Source organism: Desmodus rotundus, chromosome 7 (genome assembly GCF_022682495.2).
Source record: "Desmodus rotundus isolate HL8 chromosome 7, HLdesRot8A.1, whole genome shotgun sequence".
In the NCBI taxonomy this organism is placed as follows: Eukaryota; Metazoa; Chordata; class Mammalia; order Chiroptera; family Phyllostomidae; genus Desmodus; species Desmodus rotundus.
The window spans coordinates 135,437,296-135,455,025 of NC_071393.1; the positions used below are offsets into that span (position 1 = coordinate 135,437,296).

General features: G+C 58.1%; 1 protein-coding gene across 1 annotated transcript in view; it reads left to right on the top strand.

Annotated features, from left to right (window-relative positions):
• The window catches only part of DYNC1H1 (dynein cytoplasmic 1 heavy chain 1), a 60,898-nt gene that overhangs the window by 20,650 nt on the left and 22,518 nt on the right, over positions 1 to 17,730 (top strand). The window contains exons 12-40 of the mRNA XM_024568495.3: positions 1,562 to 1,702; positions 2,046 to 2,222; positions 2,342 to 2,452; positions 2,533 to 2,652; positions 3,149 to 3,388; positions 4,777 to 4,932; positions 5,057 to 5,170; positions 5,624 to 5,734; positions 5,812 to 6,021; positions 6,181 to 6,327; positions 6,539 to 6,705; positions 6,785 to 6,958; positions 8,537 to 8,702; positions 8,784 to 8,972; positions 9,065 to 9,259; positions 9,823 to 10,105; positions 10,338 to 10,438; positions 10,971 to 11,130; positions 11,593 to 11,836; positions 12,007 to 12,190; positions 12,331 to 12,543; positions 13,237 to 13,475; positions 13,663 to 13,819; positions 15,419 to 15,646; positions 16,130 to 16,360; positions 16,575 to 16,715; positions 16,916 to 17,149; positions 17,229 to 17,435; positions 17,526 to 17,647. Coding sequence (XP_024424263.1) covers positions 1,562 to 1,702; positions 2,046 to 2,222; positions 2,342 to 2,452; positions 2,533 to 2,652; positions 3,149 to 3,388; positions 4,777 to 4,932; positions 5,057 to 5,170; positions 5,624 to 5,734; positions 5,812 to 6,021; positions 6,181 to 6,327; positions 6,539 to 6,705; positions 6,785 to 6,958; positions 8,537 to 8,702; positions 8,784 to 8,972; positions 9,065 to 9,259; positions 9,823 to 10,105; positions 10,338 to 10,438; positions 10,971 to 11,130; positions 11,593 to 11,836; positions 12,007 to 12,190; positions 12,331 to 12,543; positions 13,237 to 13,475; positions 13,663 to 13,819; positions 15,419 to 15,646; positions 16,130 to 16,360; positions 16,575 to 16,715; positions 16,916 to 17,149; positions 17,229 to 17,435; positions 17,526 to 17,647 — 5,162 coding nt within the window. The remainder of the gene's footprint in view (positions 1 to 1,561; positions 1,703 to 2,045; positions 2,223 to 2,341; positions 2,453 to 2,532; positions 2,653 to 3,148; positions 3,389 to 4,776; positions 4,933 to 5,056; positions 5,171 to 5,623; positions 5,735 to 5,811; positions 6,022 to 6,180; positions 6,328 to 6,538; positions 6,706 to 6,784; positions 6,959 to 8,536; positions 8,703 to 8,783; positions 8,973 to 9,064; positions 9,260 to 9,822; positions 10,106 to 10,337; positions 10,439 to 10,970; positions 11,131 to 11,592; positions 11,837 to 12,006; positions 12,191 to 12,330; positions 12,544 to 13,236; positions 13,476 to 13,662; positions 13,820 to 15,418; positions 15,647 to 16,129; positions 16,361 to 16,574; positions 16,716 to 16,915; positions 17,150 to 17,228; positions 17,436 to 17,525; positions 17,648 to 17,730) is intronic.

Here is a 17,730-nt window from a genome sequence, read left to right on the forward strand (position 1 = left end):
CAGATAAACTTGACTCCATCCTCCTCCAACTATCTCATCTTTCTGCTCCTCTTGCTGGCAGACATGGAAGAGCTTCCTGCACAGCTGCTTCAGTGTCAGCCTGTCCTCAGGTGTCCCCATCTCTCTGCCACAACGGTAGCCCAGTGGCACCGGGGCTCCGCCCTGCTGGTGTGGCGTCTCAGCCCTCAAGAAGCGCTCGCTTCAGGACTGGCCAGCGCTGTGCACCTCTTCTCGCTGCACTTCTCCGCTTGGCTCTTCTGGCTCCCTCCCGCCTCGCTGACCACTCTCTTGCCCTGGTTCCTCTCTGTCCGCCTCGTCCCAGCCTCTGAGGGTCTGGGAGAGGTCCTCCCCACAACGCTTGTGCATCCTCCAGGTGTCGAGTAGCCGACAGCTCCAGTCCTTTTCACCCAGCTGCCTCCTCGGCTGCCCCGTGTGGCCGCCTCATGGACGGGTCAGCCTGGGTGTGGTTCTCTGGCCCCTCCCTCAAGTTCACTCCTCCCCAGTCTTTTCTTCCCACCCTTCAACACACCCAGGCCCAAAGCTTCTGCAGAATTCCCAGTGGGGTACTTCCTACCACAGCCCCTGCTAAGGCACTGTTCTCTCTCACCTGGGTTATTAAAAGTCTCCCCCGACTGGCCTCTGGGTCTACCTTGCCCCTAAGATCTGTTTTGAGCACAGCAACCAGAGTAAGTCTTAAATTACATGTTCATCTGGATGCCGCTCTCTTTAGGGCCTGTTAGTGGTTCCCTGTCCCACTCAGCACAGAAGCCCACATCCTGAGTGGCCCGCCGGGCACCTGTGACAGGCCGCTCTTTGCCACGCTGCCTCAGCTCTGCTCTGGCTACACTGGACTCCCCCACGTCCTCAAATGAGCCAGGCAGACTGCACTGCCGACCGACCGTGCTCAGCATCCCTGGGGGCGATTCCGTGCACGCACCCCCTCCTCTTGCTCTCCACTCAGGTGTCACCTCCCCACCGGGGCCTGCCCTGCCCTGCCCGCTCCCTGCTTTCCCTGCATCTGACAGTCTGTGTATTTTGCGTTTTCCTTCACTGTCTCTCCCCTCCCATGTAACATGAGTGGGTGTGAGCAAGGATTTTCGTCCTTCTGCTTCTTGTACCTGCGGCAGTGCCTGGCACGTAACAGGCACTCACCGACTGTGTCGTCTGACCATCATCCTAGTGGGTGTACATCTTGGTCGTGCTGCTGTCGTGTGCTTGGACATGGCCTTCAGTGTCCCCCTCAGGCTGGAGGGCAGGTGTCTGAGGGTCTTTGCGAGGCGCATCTCTGCACTGAATGCAGGCGCGTTCTTGCGCAGTGCGGAAGGCGACGCCAGGTGTTCCAGCCTGTGGCTGTTCTGCTCCCCCCTTGATGGGCCTGACAGATTAAACACAAGTAGGCTCTGGGGGGGGTCACTCGTGACTCTGGAAGTGGGTGTTTTCCCTTAGACACCGTGTCTCTCCTGGGCTATTCTTCCAGTCCATTCTCCACTCTCATTGAGCGGGGGATGCAGAGCTGAAGTTTCGCAGATACTTGCGCTCATCTCCAGCTTTGCTTGGTTAGGTGGGCGTGCATTACGATTTGACTGAAGAAGAGAAATTCTATCGGAACGCATTAACGCGGATGCCTGACGGCCCCATGGCCCTGGAGGAGTCCTACTCCGCCGTCATGGGCATCGTCACTGAGGTCGAGCAGTACGTCAAGGTAAGAAGCCCCAACCCCTACTGTAGACACCTGTGAGCACGAGACCTGACGAGCCAGTGAGTATGAGCTAGAAGTTCTGGACCACGTGCAAGCGTGGCCCATTGCATAGTATTCTCTGCATTAATGCAAAGGGTGAGCAGTTGGACAAACCTGAGGGGATACTAACTGTCATTTTGGAGAATTATACATTTTAGTCTTTTTTTAATATAAAATCTCCAAGAGCTTGAAGTGAGGTTTCTCTGACGGCGATGAGTGAACGTGAGCCGTTTTGGCAGGACCTGAGAGCATGCATTGGTGGTCTACACAGTGGAGCACCAACTGTCTGCCTGGTCTCTGTGTGCAGGTCTGGCTTCAGTACCAGTGCCTGTGGGACATGCAGGCCGAAAACATCTACAACCGGCTCGGGGAGGACCTCAGCAAGTGGCAGGCCCTGTTGGTGCAGATAAGGAAGGCCAGAGGGACTTTCGATAACGCGGAAACCAAGAAGGAGTTTGGGCCAGTCGTCATAGACTACGGCAAGGTGAGCCCCGCCATCTTCCTGAGCGATGTCGGGCCGGGTACCTCTGCTCAGCCAGGAAGAAGTGGGAGTGCAGGTGCCCGGCGTAAAAGGACAGTTGTCTTGTGCTCGCTCACCTGCAGGTGCAGTCCAAGGTGAACTTGAAGTATGACTCTTGGCATAAGGAGGTTCTCAGCAAGTTCGGACAGATGCTCGGGTCCAACATGACAGAATTCCATTCCCAGATCTCCAAGGTGAGGAAGTGGGGCCCCGGCCGCACAGGTCCCCACTGGCTCCCCCGACTCCAAGGTAAACACTCTGTGCTCTCCAACAGTCTCGCCAAGAGCTGGAGCAGCACTCAGTGGACACGGCCAGCACCTCAGACGCGGTGACCTTCATCACCTACGTGCAGTCTTTGAAACGGAAGATCAAGCAGTTTGAGAAGCAAGTGGAGGTGAGCTCCCGGAGCAGGGAAGTCCTCACTGTGTGCCCTGGCTCCCCAGCCCTTTGGGGCCATTTCTCAGGGGCGTCTGCAGATCCCTGTGTCATAACTACCGACGTGCTTATGAGTGTGCAGACCTGGGCACCCCGGGCCTCTGTGATTTAAAAAGGTCTGCAGGTGATTGCTCTGCATACCAAGGTTTGAGAACCACTGTTTCTTGTCTTGTGAGAGCTTATGTTTTTCTTGTTGATCTTCAAGTCATCAAACTTGAATTTCCTTTTTATAATTGGAGTTGGGGGCGACGCACAGTGCCTGCGTGCAGAGGTCCTCTCCAGAGCCTCTGGGTGCCGCCGGGTGCAGAGCTGGCCTGTGGGAGGCTGCTGGAGGAGAGTGGATGTATTGACGTTCTGTGTTCTGTAGCCGCCGGGTCTTCCTTGCCATAGACGCTGATGGTAGTTCTGTTATTCTTACAGAACTTTAAACTGCACTTGTCTTCCATCTCGCCCAGCTCTACCGCAATGGTCAGCGCCTGCTGGAAAAGCAGAGGTTCCAGTTCCCGCCATCCTGGCTTTACATCGACAACATCGAGGGCGAGTGGGGGGCCTTCAATGACATCATGCGGCGGAAGGACTCCGCCATTCAGCAGCAGGTGGCAAACCTGCAGATGAAGATCGTCCAGGAGGACCGGGCCGTGGAGAGCCGCACCACCGACCTGCTGACTGACTGGGAGAAGACCAAGCCTGTCACGGTGAGTGTGGCCCCGCTGTGCCCGAGCCCCTAAACCAGCGGCACGATCCAGTGTCTGTCTTTCAAACTAAAAGGCCTTGCCACGGCTTCGCTTTTGAATAACGAAGACTTTTTCTTCTATAACTAAAGAAGCAGTACTTTAGAATAGTTGAAAACGTGAACAACAACTTTGACCTCTTTACCCCCAACCCCTTCTGACCGTCTCTTCGGTTGGGACGTGGTCTACGGCCACACCACCCTGAACGTGCCCAGTCTTGTCGTCAGATAGGAGATGGTTTTAAAGACTAAAGATTTTCTGTCCTTTTAACTAAGGCGCACTCAAAAGTTGGAATTTAACTTCTTGGGGATGCAGGCCGAGCCTCAGCTGCTGCTGGCTCTGTTGTGAGGAGGCTGATTCTCTGTCGCTGACATCACAGTTATTAACCGTCTGTCCCAGAGGCACCCACGCCTGGTCCTCTTGGCCCGCCTGGTGATTGTTGAGCTCCGACTGTGTTGCAGGCATGGTGCTGGGCATCAGGGATCAACAGTGAACACAAAAGACAGGAGCCCACCTGCATGGTGGATGTGCTCCTTGGGAGAGACGGGTAAAACCGGGCAAGGAGACGAGAGCCGGGTGGAAGAGGGCGTTGGTGGTGCACCGCTCTGTCAGGGAAGGTGCCATCTGCGTGGAGCCCTGGACGAGGGCAGCTGGCAGGTCATGCGGGTGGGGCAGAGGTCCAGGCAGAGGGGACACGAGTGTGAGGCCCGGTGAGAGGCAGCGGAGGGGCCAGTCTTCCTCGCTGAAGAGTGCAACCTGCAGAGACATGGACAAGGCGGTGGTCAGCGACCCTCACTGTTCTCGGGTCTGGTGGTTTGCAGACACAAGCTTTCCAGACCCGACCTGGGGGCTGGGTGGGGCTCTGTCCTGCCCCTAGTCTGTCTGAGCAGCTGGGCCAGAGGTCCTTGTCTGTATTCGAGTTCAATTTAGCAGCCGTTTGAAGACAGCCTCTGCAGAACGCTGGCTCTCAGGGACTGAGGGGTGACCGGCGGGCAAGGCCCCGATCACCAACCTGGAGGGCCCTGGGCATGTGTCCAAGCTAAGACTGTGGTGTCAGCCATGGGGAGGGGTGGCGCCTGGCTTCTGGGGCCTCTCCTGGGCCCTGGCGTGACAGCTGTGTCAGGCAGCTGTCCCGTCTCCTGAGCGCTCAGTGAGATGCTGGGTGAATGGAGAGGTGCCCCCTTTCCTTATTTACATTTTACTTGTCAGATGCGGAGGCAACCCTACACTCAGACATGAAATCACGAGCTTCCAGAGCCCCAGCAGGCTCCCTCCCCCACCCGCTCTGGAGCCTCAGTGTCTGTCTGTCCTGGCCCCAGCCCTGCAGCTTTCCATGCTTCATCTGCTTTCAGGGCAACCTCCGCCCGGAGGAGGCGCTCCAGGCTCTCACCATATACGAAGGCAAGTTCGGCAGGCTGAAGGATGACCGGGAGAAGTGTGCCAAGGCCAAGGAGGCACTGGAACTGACGGACACGGGGCTGCTGAGTGGCAGTGAAGAGCGCGTCCAGGTATGAGCCACCTGAGTGGGGAGGCCGGGATGCTGCTTCTCGCCCTCACCCCACACTTGACCTGGGCCCCTTCTGACCGACGTCGGCTCCCACAGGCTCACTGCTTCACTGTGCTCACTGACAGGTGGCCTTGGAAGAATTGCAGGACCTCAAAGGCGTCTGGTCGGAGCTCTCTAAGGTCTGGGAGCAGATCGACCAGATGAAGGAGCAGCCGTGGGTCTCCGTGCAGCCTCGGAAGGTACTTGTCCTGTGAGTCGGTGTCTGTGTGTCTCCAGGTGTGCACAGTCTCGGGCCTGCCTTAGGGGACTGTAAGCAGGGAGCTGTGTGGGGAGCTCACCAAGTCTCACCGAACAGTCCCGCGTGTCATTGACATCATTCATCCAGCCTCATATAATACCATTTTTTAAGACATTAAAAGGAATGGCCTTGGCTGGTGTGGCTCAGTGTATTGAGCACCAACCTGCAAACCAAAGGGTTGCTGGTTCGATTCCCAGTCAGGGCACATGCCTGGATTTTGGGCCAGGTCCTAGTAGGGGGCACATGAGAGGCAACCACATATTGATGTTTCTCTTCCTGTCTTTCTGTCTTCTTCCTTCCCTTCTCTAAAAATAAATAAATAATTTTTAAAAATTTAAAAAGCAGACATTGAAAAGAGTGTGGGCGAGCTCATGCTGCTGTGTCTCTCTCACAGCTCCGACAGAGCCTGGACGGCCTCCTGAACCAGCTGAAGAACTTCCCTGCGAGGCTGCGACAGTACGCGTCCTACGAGTTTGTGCAGAGGCTCCTGAAGGGCTACCTGAAGGTGGGTGGCCGCCGCCGTGGGCGCGGGTGTCCGTGGGGAGCGCAGCTGCCTGGCTGACGTGGCGGCTCTCTCTGCAGATCAACATGCTGGTGATTGAGCTGAAGTCCGAGGCGCTGAAGGACCGCCACTGGAAGCAGCTGATGAAGAGGCTGCACGTGAACTGGGTGGTCTCTGAGCTCACCCTCGGCCAGATCTGGGACGTCGACCTGCAGAAGAACGAAGCCATCGTCAAGGACGTGCTGCTCGTAGCCCAAGGGGAGATGGCTCTGGAAGAGTTCTTGAAGCAGGTGAGCAGCAGGCCTGGACGAGCACCTTCATGTCACGGTTCAGGCTGGCCTGAGATTTGAGCCTTGGCATGGTCCTTTCTGTCCCTGTAAACCGATGTGGCTGATGCAGCTGGCAGTATCCTGCACAGAGGTGACATGCTCTCTCTGATTCTCACACAGATAAGGGAAGTGTGGAACACTTACGAGCTAGACTTGGTTAACTACCAGAACAAGTGTCGTTTGATTCGCGGCTGGGACGACCTCTTCAACAAGGTCAAAGAGCACATCAACAGCGTCTCTGCCATGAAGCTGTCTCCGTACTACAAGGTACCGTTGTCAGCGAAGCTCCCTCCCCGCTCAACACTTGCCCTGCGCCGTCGCTGTCGTGCCTTCTGCCGACAGCTCCCAGAGGCCTGCTCTCTAAAACGTGAGCCAGAGAACTGGACACGAGCTCCCCCTGCATGCTTAGTGGGCCGGGCCGCCTCTGCGTGGGAACGGAAACTTTAGTTTTGACCTCTTCCTTCTGCTGGCCCTCCAGGTGTTTGAGGAGGATGCCCTGAGCTGGGAGGACAAGCTGAACCGCATCATGGCCCTCTTCGACGTGTGGATCGACGTGCAGAGGCGCTGGGTCTACCTGGAAGGCATCTTCACAGGCAGCGCGGACATCAAGCACCTGCTGCCCGTGGAGACCCAGCGGTTCCAGAGGTAGGGCCTCCGCGCGGCGGGGGCAGTCCTGGGAGCCGCTCCCAGGCCCGGGCTGACCTCCTGTCTGCCTGATTTGTAGCATCAGCACGGAGTTTTTGGCGCTCATGAAGAAAGTGTCCAAGTCTCCCCTTGTCATGGACGTCCTCAACATCCAGGGCGTGCAACGGTCTCTGGAGAGATTGGCAGACCTGCTAGGAAAGATCCAGAAGGCACTGGGCGAGTACCTGGAAAGGGAGCGGTCGTCCTTCCCCAGGTGAGATGGCTGTCCGTGTGGAAATGACATCCGAGCTCAGTTGTGCTTTCTTCCACGTCAGAGAGAGAGAGAGAGAGAGAGAGAGAGAGAGAGAGAGAGAGAGAGAGAGAGAGAGAGTGTGTGTGTGTGTGTGTGTGTGTGTGTGTGTGTGTGTCCCCGCAGTCGCTGCTGAAGTCAGGGCTTTGTTGCAGGTAACCCACTTGACCTTTACCATTTCCCTGTCCCGCACTGATTCCCAATTACAGCGAGTGGCCCCTCGTTGTCTTCTACCTTCTTTTCTTTACTGCGCTTCCTTTAAACGCTCACCCTTCCTCCCAGGCAGCTTGAATCTCTTTAAAAACTTTACTTTTCAAGGTTACGTATATGTTTCTTAGAGTAACGGTGGTAAGTTACGACAAAGCGATACAGCTCTGAACTCTGAAGGCTACGCCAGGCACCATGCTCAGTACTTCATATGTGCATCTCGTTTAATCCTTACGACAGGCCTGTGGAGTCTCTTATACCCACTTTACAGATAATAACGTTGTAATGTCAAAAAGGTTCATTAGCCCTGCCTGGTGTGGCTCAGTGGATTGAGCACCAGCCTTCGAACCAGAGGGTCGCCGGTTCAATTCCCAGTCAGGGCACAGTCCTGGGTTGTGGGCCAGGTCCCCAGTGGGGAGCACGCAAGAGGCAACCACATATTGATGTCTCTCCCCCTCTCTCCTTCCCTTTCTCTGAAAATAAATAGGTAAAATCTTAACAAAGAGGTTAATTACTTTGACGTGGCTGTACTCAAAAGTTAGAAAGAGGTACCAGGCAGCGGCTACTGAAGAAGTGGTAGGAGTGGTCTGCCTCAGTGCCCGCAATGAGGAGATGGATTTCCTGCAGAGAAATTACTTTCTTATTTTTTATTCTTAAATTTTATTTATTTTATAGAGACGGGAACGGAAAGAGAAACAGGAGAGGAACATCAGTGTGTGCTCGCATCTCGTGCGCCCCCTGCTGGGGACCTGGCCTGCAGCCCTCTGGTTCACAGGCCTGTGTTCAGTCCACGGAGCTACACCAGCCAGGGCTTCTCTTAAAAACTTAGCTCTCATTATTTTCTGAATGGCATCTCTTCCTTTCTGAATAGTTTGCTGAGTATAAATCAAACAGGTTTTATAAAAGTGAGTTTTTGAGTCCTGACCAGTGTGGCTCAGTGGGTTGGGCATTGACCCACAAATCGAAGGGTCACAGGTTTGGTTCCCAGTCAGGGCACATGCCTGGGTTGCGGGCCAGGTCCCTGGTTGGGACGTGCGAGAGGCAACCTATGATGTTTTTCTTCCTCCCTTCTCTAAAAATAAATAATAAAAATAAAATAAAAGTGAGTTTGTGAAGTAAGGTGAATGATGTGAAATTTGTTGAATTCCTCTTCAGTGTCTGGTTAGATGAGTGGGAATGTTTTGCTGAGGGCTGGGAGGGGCTCAGATGGGCTCTGAGTCCAGGCTGAGTTTGTGCATCCCCTCCCAGTGCGCCTTCCCTCCTGCACTCGGAGGTGGTGTCTCCAGTCCCCTTGTTTGTAACATTTTAGGAACTTGGATGCTGTTTTAATTGTAGGTTCTATTTTGTGGGTGACGAAGATTTGCTTGAAATCATTGGAAATAGCAAAAATGTAGCCAAGTTACAGAAACACTTCAAGAAAATGTTTGCCGGCGTCTCGAGCATCATCCTGAACGAGGACAACTCGGTCGTCCTGGGCATCTCGTCCCGCGAAGGAGAGGAGGTGCAGTTCACTTGTGCTTGTCGCGTGGAAGACTTCTCTCCCTTTCTGCACGTCTTAATTCTTAATTTTCACATGTTTCAGGTTATGTTCAAGACTCCCGTGTCAATTACTGAGCACCCCAAAATCAACGAGTGGCTCACGCTGGTGGAGAAGGAGATGCGAGTCACTCTGGCCAAGCTCCTGGCCGAGTCTGTGACTGAGGTTGAGATTTTTGGTAGAGCGACTTCAATTGACCCCAATACCTACATCACTTGGATCGATAAGTACCAGGTAGCACGGGGTAGACAGGCATGGGCTGGCACCAAGGGCAGGCTGGTCTCTAAATAATGACCTTCTTGGACCTCGTGTCTCCTGTATTTCAGGCCCAACTTGTGGTCTTGTCGGCCCAGATCGCCTGGTCCGAAAACGTGGAGACGGCGCTGAGCAGCATGGGTGGGAGCGGGGATGCGGCGCCCCTGCACTCGGTGCTGAGCAACGTGGAGGTCACCCTCAACGTGCTGGCCGACTCGGTCCTCATGGCGCAGCCCCCACTGCGCCGGCGGAAGCTGGAGCACTTGGTTAGTGCCGTTCCCATAGGCTGGATCATGCTTGGAAAAGGTTCTCACTGCCCAGGGAGAAGGGCCGATGGCAGAAGGATGGGCCCCGGGGTGGGTATGGGGTCCGGGTGCCCACTGCAGAGAGTCTGGGTCGGGTGCAGGGGCTGTATACACGACAGCGTCGTGGGGAAGAGGGGCTTCCGCACCTTCTCGTCATCTCCTTCCACGTGGGCGCAGCGTCCGTGTCGGCAGGCCCGGCGAGCCCAGCATGGCTCCAAGCCAGGGTCCTTGTCACTGGGCTTTGCACCCCAGGGTGAAGCAGAGAGGCTGCTGGGACAGAGGTGGCTGTACCCCCCCCATCAGAGTTTTTCCTGGTTGCAGAGCTTTTCCTTAGTGAGGTGTTTTTGAGTTTGCTGCCACTCGTGACTCTGGGTGACTGCACCAAGTGGAGGGCGTTTCTGGAGTGAATCTGCATCTCAGAGGGTGTAGAGACGAACGCAGCCCCCCGCTTAGGTCTCCCAGGGAACCCGCCCGCCCACGGCGGCTTGCGCGGGCACTGGGCTGTCACAGCGGTCTCTCTGCAGATCACCGAGCTGGTTCACCAGAGGGACGTCACCAGGTCCTTGATCAAAAGCAAGATCGACAACAGCAAGTCCTTCGAGTGGCTCAGCCAGATGCGGTTTTACTTCGACCCTAAGCAGACGGACGTGCTCCAGCAGTTGTCGATCCAAATGGCAAACGCCAAGTTCAACTATGGCTTCGAGTACCTGGGTGTCCAGGACAAGCTGGTCCAGACGCCCCTCACTGACCGCTGCTACTTGACAATGACACAGGCCTTGGAGGCCAGGCTGGGCGGGTCGCCCTTCGGTAGGTCACCCCACCGACCTGGACACGTGGAGTAGGAGAGCAACATCATTTTCAAAGATAAAGTTTATGATTTCATGTGTTTCTTAATTACAGGGCTCCTGTGTTCCAAAAACTGTGAATTTGTTTGCACTTATTACGTCTGCTTTTTAAAATTAACTGCTCTTTACAGCTGTCTTAACGCTGGAGCCGTGTCCCGGCTGCGTAACAGACTCTGCTTTTCCTCACACGACAGGGCCCGCGGGTACCGGGAAGACCGAGTCGGTCAAAGCTCTTGGCCATCAGCTGGGACGCTTCGTTTTGGTTTTCAACTGTGATGAAACCTTTGACTTCCAGGTGAGGAGCTTTGTGGGACCCACGCAAATCTGAGGCCTGTGAGCATCAGGGGAGCACTGTGCCGGCACCTCTCACGGCCGCCGGCCGCCTCCCGCCTCGCTCAGCGCGGCCTTCAGGGACCGGCATCGGCGGGACCCAGCGTGTGTGCTTTGATGTTCCCAAAGTCCCCTCTGCAGTGTGACGTGCTTTTCCTAGAGGGCAGTTTCTTAAAGAAGTGGGTAGTGCCTGAATTTGGTGATAAATGGCACGTGAAAGGTTTCTTAGCAGAAAGTGAGTGAACACAAAGACACAGCCACAGCTTTGCCGTCGGGATTTGAGCACGGGATCTGGCGGCTCCCCCGCCTCTGCATGCTCGGGGTCACTGTGGCTGAGGAAGCACTGCTGTGCCAGGGTGGCCCTTCCCAGCCACCTTGGGAGGGAGGGGCCCACGTCCCCACTTCAGACACGAGCAGGTGCGGGTTTCCCCCGGGACTTGCCCTGGGTCAGACGGGCCACCCAAGGTAACTGGTTGCACTCGCTCCTTCCCTCCCAGGCGATGGGGCGCATCTTTGTGGGGCTCTGCCAGGTGGGGGCGTGGGGCTGCTTTGACGAGTTCAACCGCCTGGAGGAGCGGATGCTGTCAGCCGTGTCCCAGCAGGTGCAGTGCATCCAGGAGGCACTGCGGGAGCACTCCAGCCCCAGCCTCGACAAGGGTAAGGCTTCCCTCTGCCCGCGGGGGCTCTAGAGGTGGGAGCGGGCCACTGTGGGCCCTGGCACCGCTTCAGTCAGAGTGAGTGGGACTTAATCAGGGCGGCGAGTCCCGAGTGTAGCTGGGAGGCCAGACCCAGGATGGCCCTGTGTCAGCAGTTTGCCTGTCTCGTCCGGGAGCAGCCTCATCCCACATGTCCCCATGCCCTCCCATGGAGTGCACCCCAGACAGGTGTCAGGCCTGTGTGGGCCCTCTGCCTCCCCAGGGCCAGCCTTCTTCCATGGAGCTGGGGAGGGGCAGGACAGGAGGAACTCCTGCAGAGAGGCCCCGAGGGCAGACCCTACAGTCTTCCACACAAAGCCCAGGCAGAGGGCAGAGGCACGCGGGGGTGGGCCTACCCACCTGTGGATGTGGGCCAGGTCATGCACAGTTTAACTTCCAGTGTTTCCTCTTATCCGATTTTCAGCCTCTGCCCCCATTACCTGTGAGCTGCTGAACAAGCAAGTCAAGGTGAGCCCAGACATGGCCATCTTCATCACCATGAACCCTGGCTACGCAGGCAGGTCGAACCTTCCAGACAACTTGAAGAAGCTGTTCCGGAGCTTGGCCATGACCAAGCCTGACCGGCAGCTGATCGCCCAGGTCATGCTGTACTCCCAGGGCTTCCGCACGGCTGAAGTCCTTGCCAACAAAATCGTCCCTTTCTTCAAGTGAGTAACTCAGTTATTCGCGATCGAGTTTCTAGCCTCTGTAAACTGTGCCCATTCACAGTCCCCCCTCCAATCGCGGCGCTTCCTTCCCGTGCTCCCTGGCGTCCTGGCGTGATGCTGCTGTTGCTGAAAAAGTGTGCAGGTCTCCGAGAAGACGCTTTCTCTCCTAGGCTGTGTGACGAGCAGCTGTCTTCTCAGAGCCATTATGACTTCGGGCTGCGGGCGCTGAAGAGCGTGCTGGTGAGTGCAGGTAACGTGAAGAGGGAGAGGATCCAGAAGATAAAGAGGGAGAAGGAAGAAAGAGGCGAAGCCGTGGATGAAGGAGAAATTGCAGAAAATCTGCCTGAGCAGGAGGTGTGTCCATACGTTCTGTTCACCACTGATCCCTTGCACACTGTGCACACTTCCTTTTGCACTGCGGATGGGTGAGGGAGGGTGGGGGGGTGCGTGGCCAGGGGCTCCCTGCCCCGGAGCTGACCCCACCCCCTGCGCAGATCCTGATCCAGAGTGTCTGCGAGACGATGGTGCCGAAGCTGGTGGCGGAGGACATCCCGCTGCTCTTCAGCCTGCTGTCGGACGTCTTCCCCGGGGTCCAGTACCACCGCGGGGAGATGGCCGCGCTGCGCGAGGAGCTGAAGAAAGTGTGCCAGGAGATGTACCTGACCTATGGAGACGGGGAAGAAGTCGGCGGGATGTGGGTTGAAAAGGTAACTGGGGCTGGCACATGGCAGGCCGCGCAGACCCACCCGCTGCAGGGCGCCGTCGCCAGAGTGGTCCTCTGAGGCTGGGCTCCCGTGCTGGTTTGCGAAGGCTGCCCCAGGCCTCGTGGGGTCTTGTCTTAGAGGTAGAGGAGGCGAAACTTGCCTGGAAACTTCACCTACAGGGCTTAGTTCGTCCTCTGAAAATGCCAGCTAAGGGTGCGGTCACAGTGGAGAAAGTTTGTGCCACTGAAATTCCCATTTACGAGGCTTCCCAGTACCGCGGTAGACGACCTGACTCTAACGCACACAGGGCCCACGCGCACTTCCTTTCCTTCCTCTGAGAGCCGCGGGAAGCAGTTACTCGGCCAGGCTCTGTGTGCTGCACCAGAGGCTGCTGTGGGCACAGAACCGACTGCTCGGCCACAGTCCTGCCCCCTTGAGGCGTTTCCTGTGCCTCACCAGCAGCGCCCCCCCCCTTCCCCTGACCCCGCCCCGCTGATCACGGCCCGCCCCACAGCGCAGCGCGGTGAAGCAAGTTGTGAGGCACTCCTGTGTGTGCGGCCTGTGTGGAGGGTCTCCGGTTGGAATCCCACACCTGCTATGCACCCATCACACCGCCGTCCACTGGCTCACACGGGAAGGGATGGGCCCTGCCCGTTCTCTCCCCAGAGGCCATGGGATCGGTCTGTGTGCCGGCAGGTTCTCCAACTGTACCAGATCACCCAGATCAACCACGGCCTGATGATGGTGGGGCCCTCTGGCAGCGGGAAGAGCATGGCCTGGCGCGTTCTCCTCAAGGCTCTGGAGAGACTCGAGGGTGTGGAAGGCGTGGCCCACATCATCGACCCCAAAGCCATTAGCAAAGACCACCTCTATGGCACCCTGGACCCCAACACCAGGGAATGGACCGACGGGCTGTTCACACATGTCCTGAGGAAGTAAGTTCCCTCCTATCGGTGTCGGGGCCCCGGCGTGTGTGGGACTGGTTCTCGTCCCGATGCCGACAGTGTGTGTGGTGTTTCCGTCGGAAGTCTGAACAGAATAAATAGTCGCAGGAGAAGCCGTTGCGGGGTGAGTGTTGTAAGTACGCAAACCTCGGGTTCGTCAACGCTGTGTGCCCCCCAGGATCATCGACAACGTGAGGGGCGAGCTGCAGAAACGCCAGTGGATCGTCTTTGATGGCGACGTGGACCCCGAGTGGGTGGAGAACCTGAACTCGGTGCTGGACGACAACAAGCTCCTGACACTGCCCAACGGGGAGCGCCTCAGCCTCCCGCCCAACGTACGCAGACCCCCGCCTGTGCCATGGAGCCTGCTCTGTTCTCACTTCAGGGCCACGTGCTGGCAGCGTGCGGCCCAGGGACAAGGCTGTGGCTCCCGGGGTGGGGGGTGGTCCTGGGGACGGTTTCAGAGTCCGTCATCTCTGCATGCTAGACTTTTCCCGCTCCCATGGCCGGTGAGAAGTGGGGCTCGTGAGTGAGTTTGCACTGCATGTGGGTTAAGCGCACAGGCCCTTCCCCCCGCCTGTAAGGTGGGGCTGGAGTTGGGCCTTCGGAAGGGACCGGGCTTGAGGAGCCCCGAGGGGAAGCGCGCAGGGCCGCCCCTGGGAACGAGCACCCGACCCGGGTCCTGCTGGGGGAGACGGGCAGGCCTAGCGTGTGCGCGCATTCGCTCCTGACGCGGCGTCCTGTGGCACTGCTGTGCGTGGGCCCTGTTCAGGATCTACGAATGCAGGGACACGCAGCACAGACGAGACCTCGCTGCCCTGGGGGGACAGTGCTGAGGACATGGGACACTGGGAGGGCAGCCAAGGTGTCCCTGGGAAGGTAGGCTTCACTAGAGACTAAGAGGGCGAGCCCGTGGGCTTCCAGCGTTCTGGGCGAAGGCACCAATGGTGGGAGCAGTGGTTGGGGGTGCCCCGTGGGCACCAGCGCAGGAAGGGCAGCACGAGTAGTCGGGAAGACCACCAAGGACACAGGTCATGATAGGTCAGGCCCCTGGGGATCCTGGCGAGAATTGAGCTTGTCCTCTGGGAGTCGGGGTGGGGACAGCATCACTGTTGACTCAGACCCTCTGGCTGCAGTCTGTGAGACAGCTGAAGTGGGCAGCTGGGAGCAGGGGCCCTGTGGAGGCTGCGTGGTGCCCCGGACCCAGCGTGGGGTGGGTTGGAAGCAAAGGTGCTGGAAGATGCCGCGTAGTGTAGTGATTTAAAACTGGTGTGGGCAGGACTCACCAATGCACTGGAGGTGGGTGTGCAGTGGGGGAGGAGTGGGGTGCAACCCCAAGGGCTTTGGCCAGAGCAGCTGAGACGGTGAGCCTTTGTCACGAAGGGTCCACATCAGGGGACACCACTACTTCAAAACCAAGCCCGGGTGCCAGGGCCACTCTGGCAGTGAGCTCCCCCGCAGACACGTGTCTTGATTTGACTCGTCGGGGTCTTTTCTCAGAGCTGTCGTCCTGCAGGTTCCAACTGTTGGAGGGAAGAGGGGTGTGCAGGCCTGCCAGCTCAGGGACTGGGCAAGGCCCCCAGCCAGTCTGTGACCTGGAGACCCTGCGGGCCCACCCCGAGCAGAGGCAGGCGGCTGAGTGGGGCCCCGGGGCGTGCTCACTGCAGTGTCCCCTTCACAGAGCCCTGGCTTCCCCCGCCCAGAGCCCGCTGTGCCAGGTGTCACTGCTCCCGTCACACGGTCCTCCTGCCCAGGTCCTGTGAGGGGTCGGCAGGTGCTGTAGGGACGTGACCTGTAGACACTTCTACTTTCCGACTAGATGTAGGGAGACTAGACTTGTCACCCTTTCGAGGGGTGTACAGGTAAAAGAACTTTTACGTCCAGGTCTCCGTCAAACCGGCCTCCTTCAGTCTGCTCGGTGTTTTTTCCTCCAGGTACGAATAATGTTTGAAGTGCAGGACCTGAAGTACGCCACCCTGGCCACAGTGTCGCGCTGCGGCATGGTCTGGTTCAGTGAGGACGTGCTCAGCACGGACATGATCTTCAACAACTTCCTGGCTCGGCTGCGCAGCATCCCCCTGGACGAAGGGGAGGACGAGGCCCAGCGCCGGCGCAAGGGAAAAGAGGACGAGGGGGAGGAGGCTGCGTCCCCGATGCTGCAGGTATGCGCCGTGCACTCCAACATCAGTGTGTCGTCTTGCCCCCGCGTGCTCACACACACACATGCGCACACACGCCTGGAACCACAGGTGTCGAGGTTCCATCTAGGGATGGCCACCACTCATCTGTGGAAGCCAGGCGCTCGTGAGGTCTGTCTCACTCCAGCCTCCAAGGAAGCCCAGCCACCGCAGCCACTGAGGTCGAGACTCGCAGGGAAACGGGAAACACTCTGTTGTCTTCCTTCCTGCTGATGGCTGATGGGCAGGGCCTGCCTTCTGGTTGGTGGCAGGAACCAGTGTTCTAGAAAACGTGATTTTTGGGGACCACCAGGTGAAGGGGTGAGGATGGGTCCTTGGAGCTCCGTCCTTCGTTTCTGAACCCCACGCTGTCCCTCCCGAGGCCCCGTGGCCTCTGCCGGGCCCTGCGGAGAAGCGGGAGCACACCAGGCTCCGGCAGGGAGTCGAGCGGCATCTCCCATCTCGCAGATCCAGAGGGACGCGGCAACCATCATGCAGCCATACTTCACGTCCAACGGCCTGGTCACCAAGGCGCTGGAGCACGCCTTCAAGCTGGAGCACATCATGGACCTGACCCGCCTCCGCTGCCTGGGCTCGCTTTTCTCCATGCTGCACCAGGCCTGCCGCAACGTGGCCCAGTACAACGCCAACCACCCCGACTTCCCCATGCAGGTCGAGCAGCTGGAGCGCTACATCCAGGTCAGGGTGCTGGGGACCTGCGAGGACCATACGCGTGGCGGGTGTGCGCTCTTTCCTCAGGGCGGGGGCCAGGCTTTCGTGCAGCGTGGGGAGGTGCTGTGCCGTCCAGGATCCAAGCGCCTCTAGGAGCCCCTCTCAGGTTTAATGTCTGCCATAAACATCTGGTTTGTTGTTGAAACACCACAGAAAATGAGTTTGCTCTCTCTCTGCACAGCGGTATCTGGTTTACGCCATTCTCTGGTCCCTGTCGGGGGACAGCCGGCTAAAAATGAGGGCAGAGCTGGGCGAATACATCCGCAGAATCACGACTGTGCCACTGCCCGCTGCCCCCAACATCCCCATTATCGACTACGAGGTGAGCAGGCGGGGTGGGGCGGGGGCTCACGCCTCTCTGGGGCAGCCTCTCCTTGGCCATTGGCCTCAGCAGCCTCTCCCTCAGCTTTAGGCTGTACAGGGTGCAGGTGGACCTGAAGGTCGTGTCTTGCGTGAAGCTGAGCGTTCCCCGTGAGTGCGGAAGCAGGTGGGTCAGGTGACAGCGCCCGTCTCTGTGTGCAGGTGTCCATCAGCGGGGAGTGGTCGCCCTGGCAGGCCAAGGTGCCTCAGATCGAAGTGGAGACGCACAAGGTGGCGGCCCCCGATGTCGTCGTGCCCACCCTGGACACGGTGCGCCACGAAGCCCTCCTGTACACCTGGCTGGCCGAGCACAAGCCACTGGTCTTGTGTGGCCCCCCCGGGTCCGGCAAGACCATGACGCTCTTCAGTGCCCTGCGGGCCTTGCCGGACATGGAGGTACCGAGGCCGGGAGGGGGCAGCGGACGCTGTGGCGGGGCCGGCCCTGCAGTGCTTGACGGTCTCTGCCCCTGTGAAGGTCGTAGGTCTGAACTTCTCGAGTGCCACAACCCCAGAGCTGCTGCTGAAGACTTTCGACCACTATTGCGAGTACAGGCGCACGCCTAACGGGGTCGTCCTGGCCCCCGTTCAGCTCGGAAAGTGGCTGGTGTTGTTCTGTGATGAAATCAACCTGCCTGACATGGACAAATACGGGACGCAGAGGGTCATCTCCTTCATCAGACAGGTGGGTGCAGCTCCGGGAGCCCGGCGCCTCCCCCGTCCCCGCTTCTTGTGCACATTTGCTTCTAACGTGCCACCCTCGCGCTTCCTTCAGATGGTGGAACATGGAGGCTTCTACCGAACCTCGGATCAAACTTGGGTGAAGCTGGAGAGAATCCAGTTTGTCGGGGCTTGTAATCCACCCACGGATCCCGGGAGAAAGCCCCTGTCCCACAGGTAACACACAGTTCTGCAGACTTCACTGGCCACAGCACCAGCCTGGGGTGGCCTCAAACCCAGCAAGTCTGGGTGTAATTGCA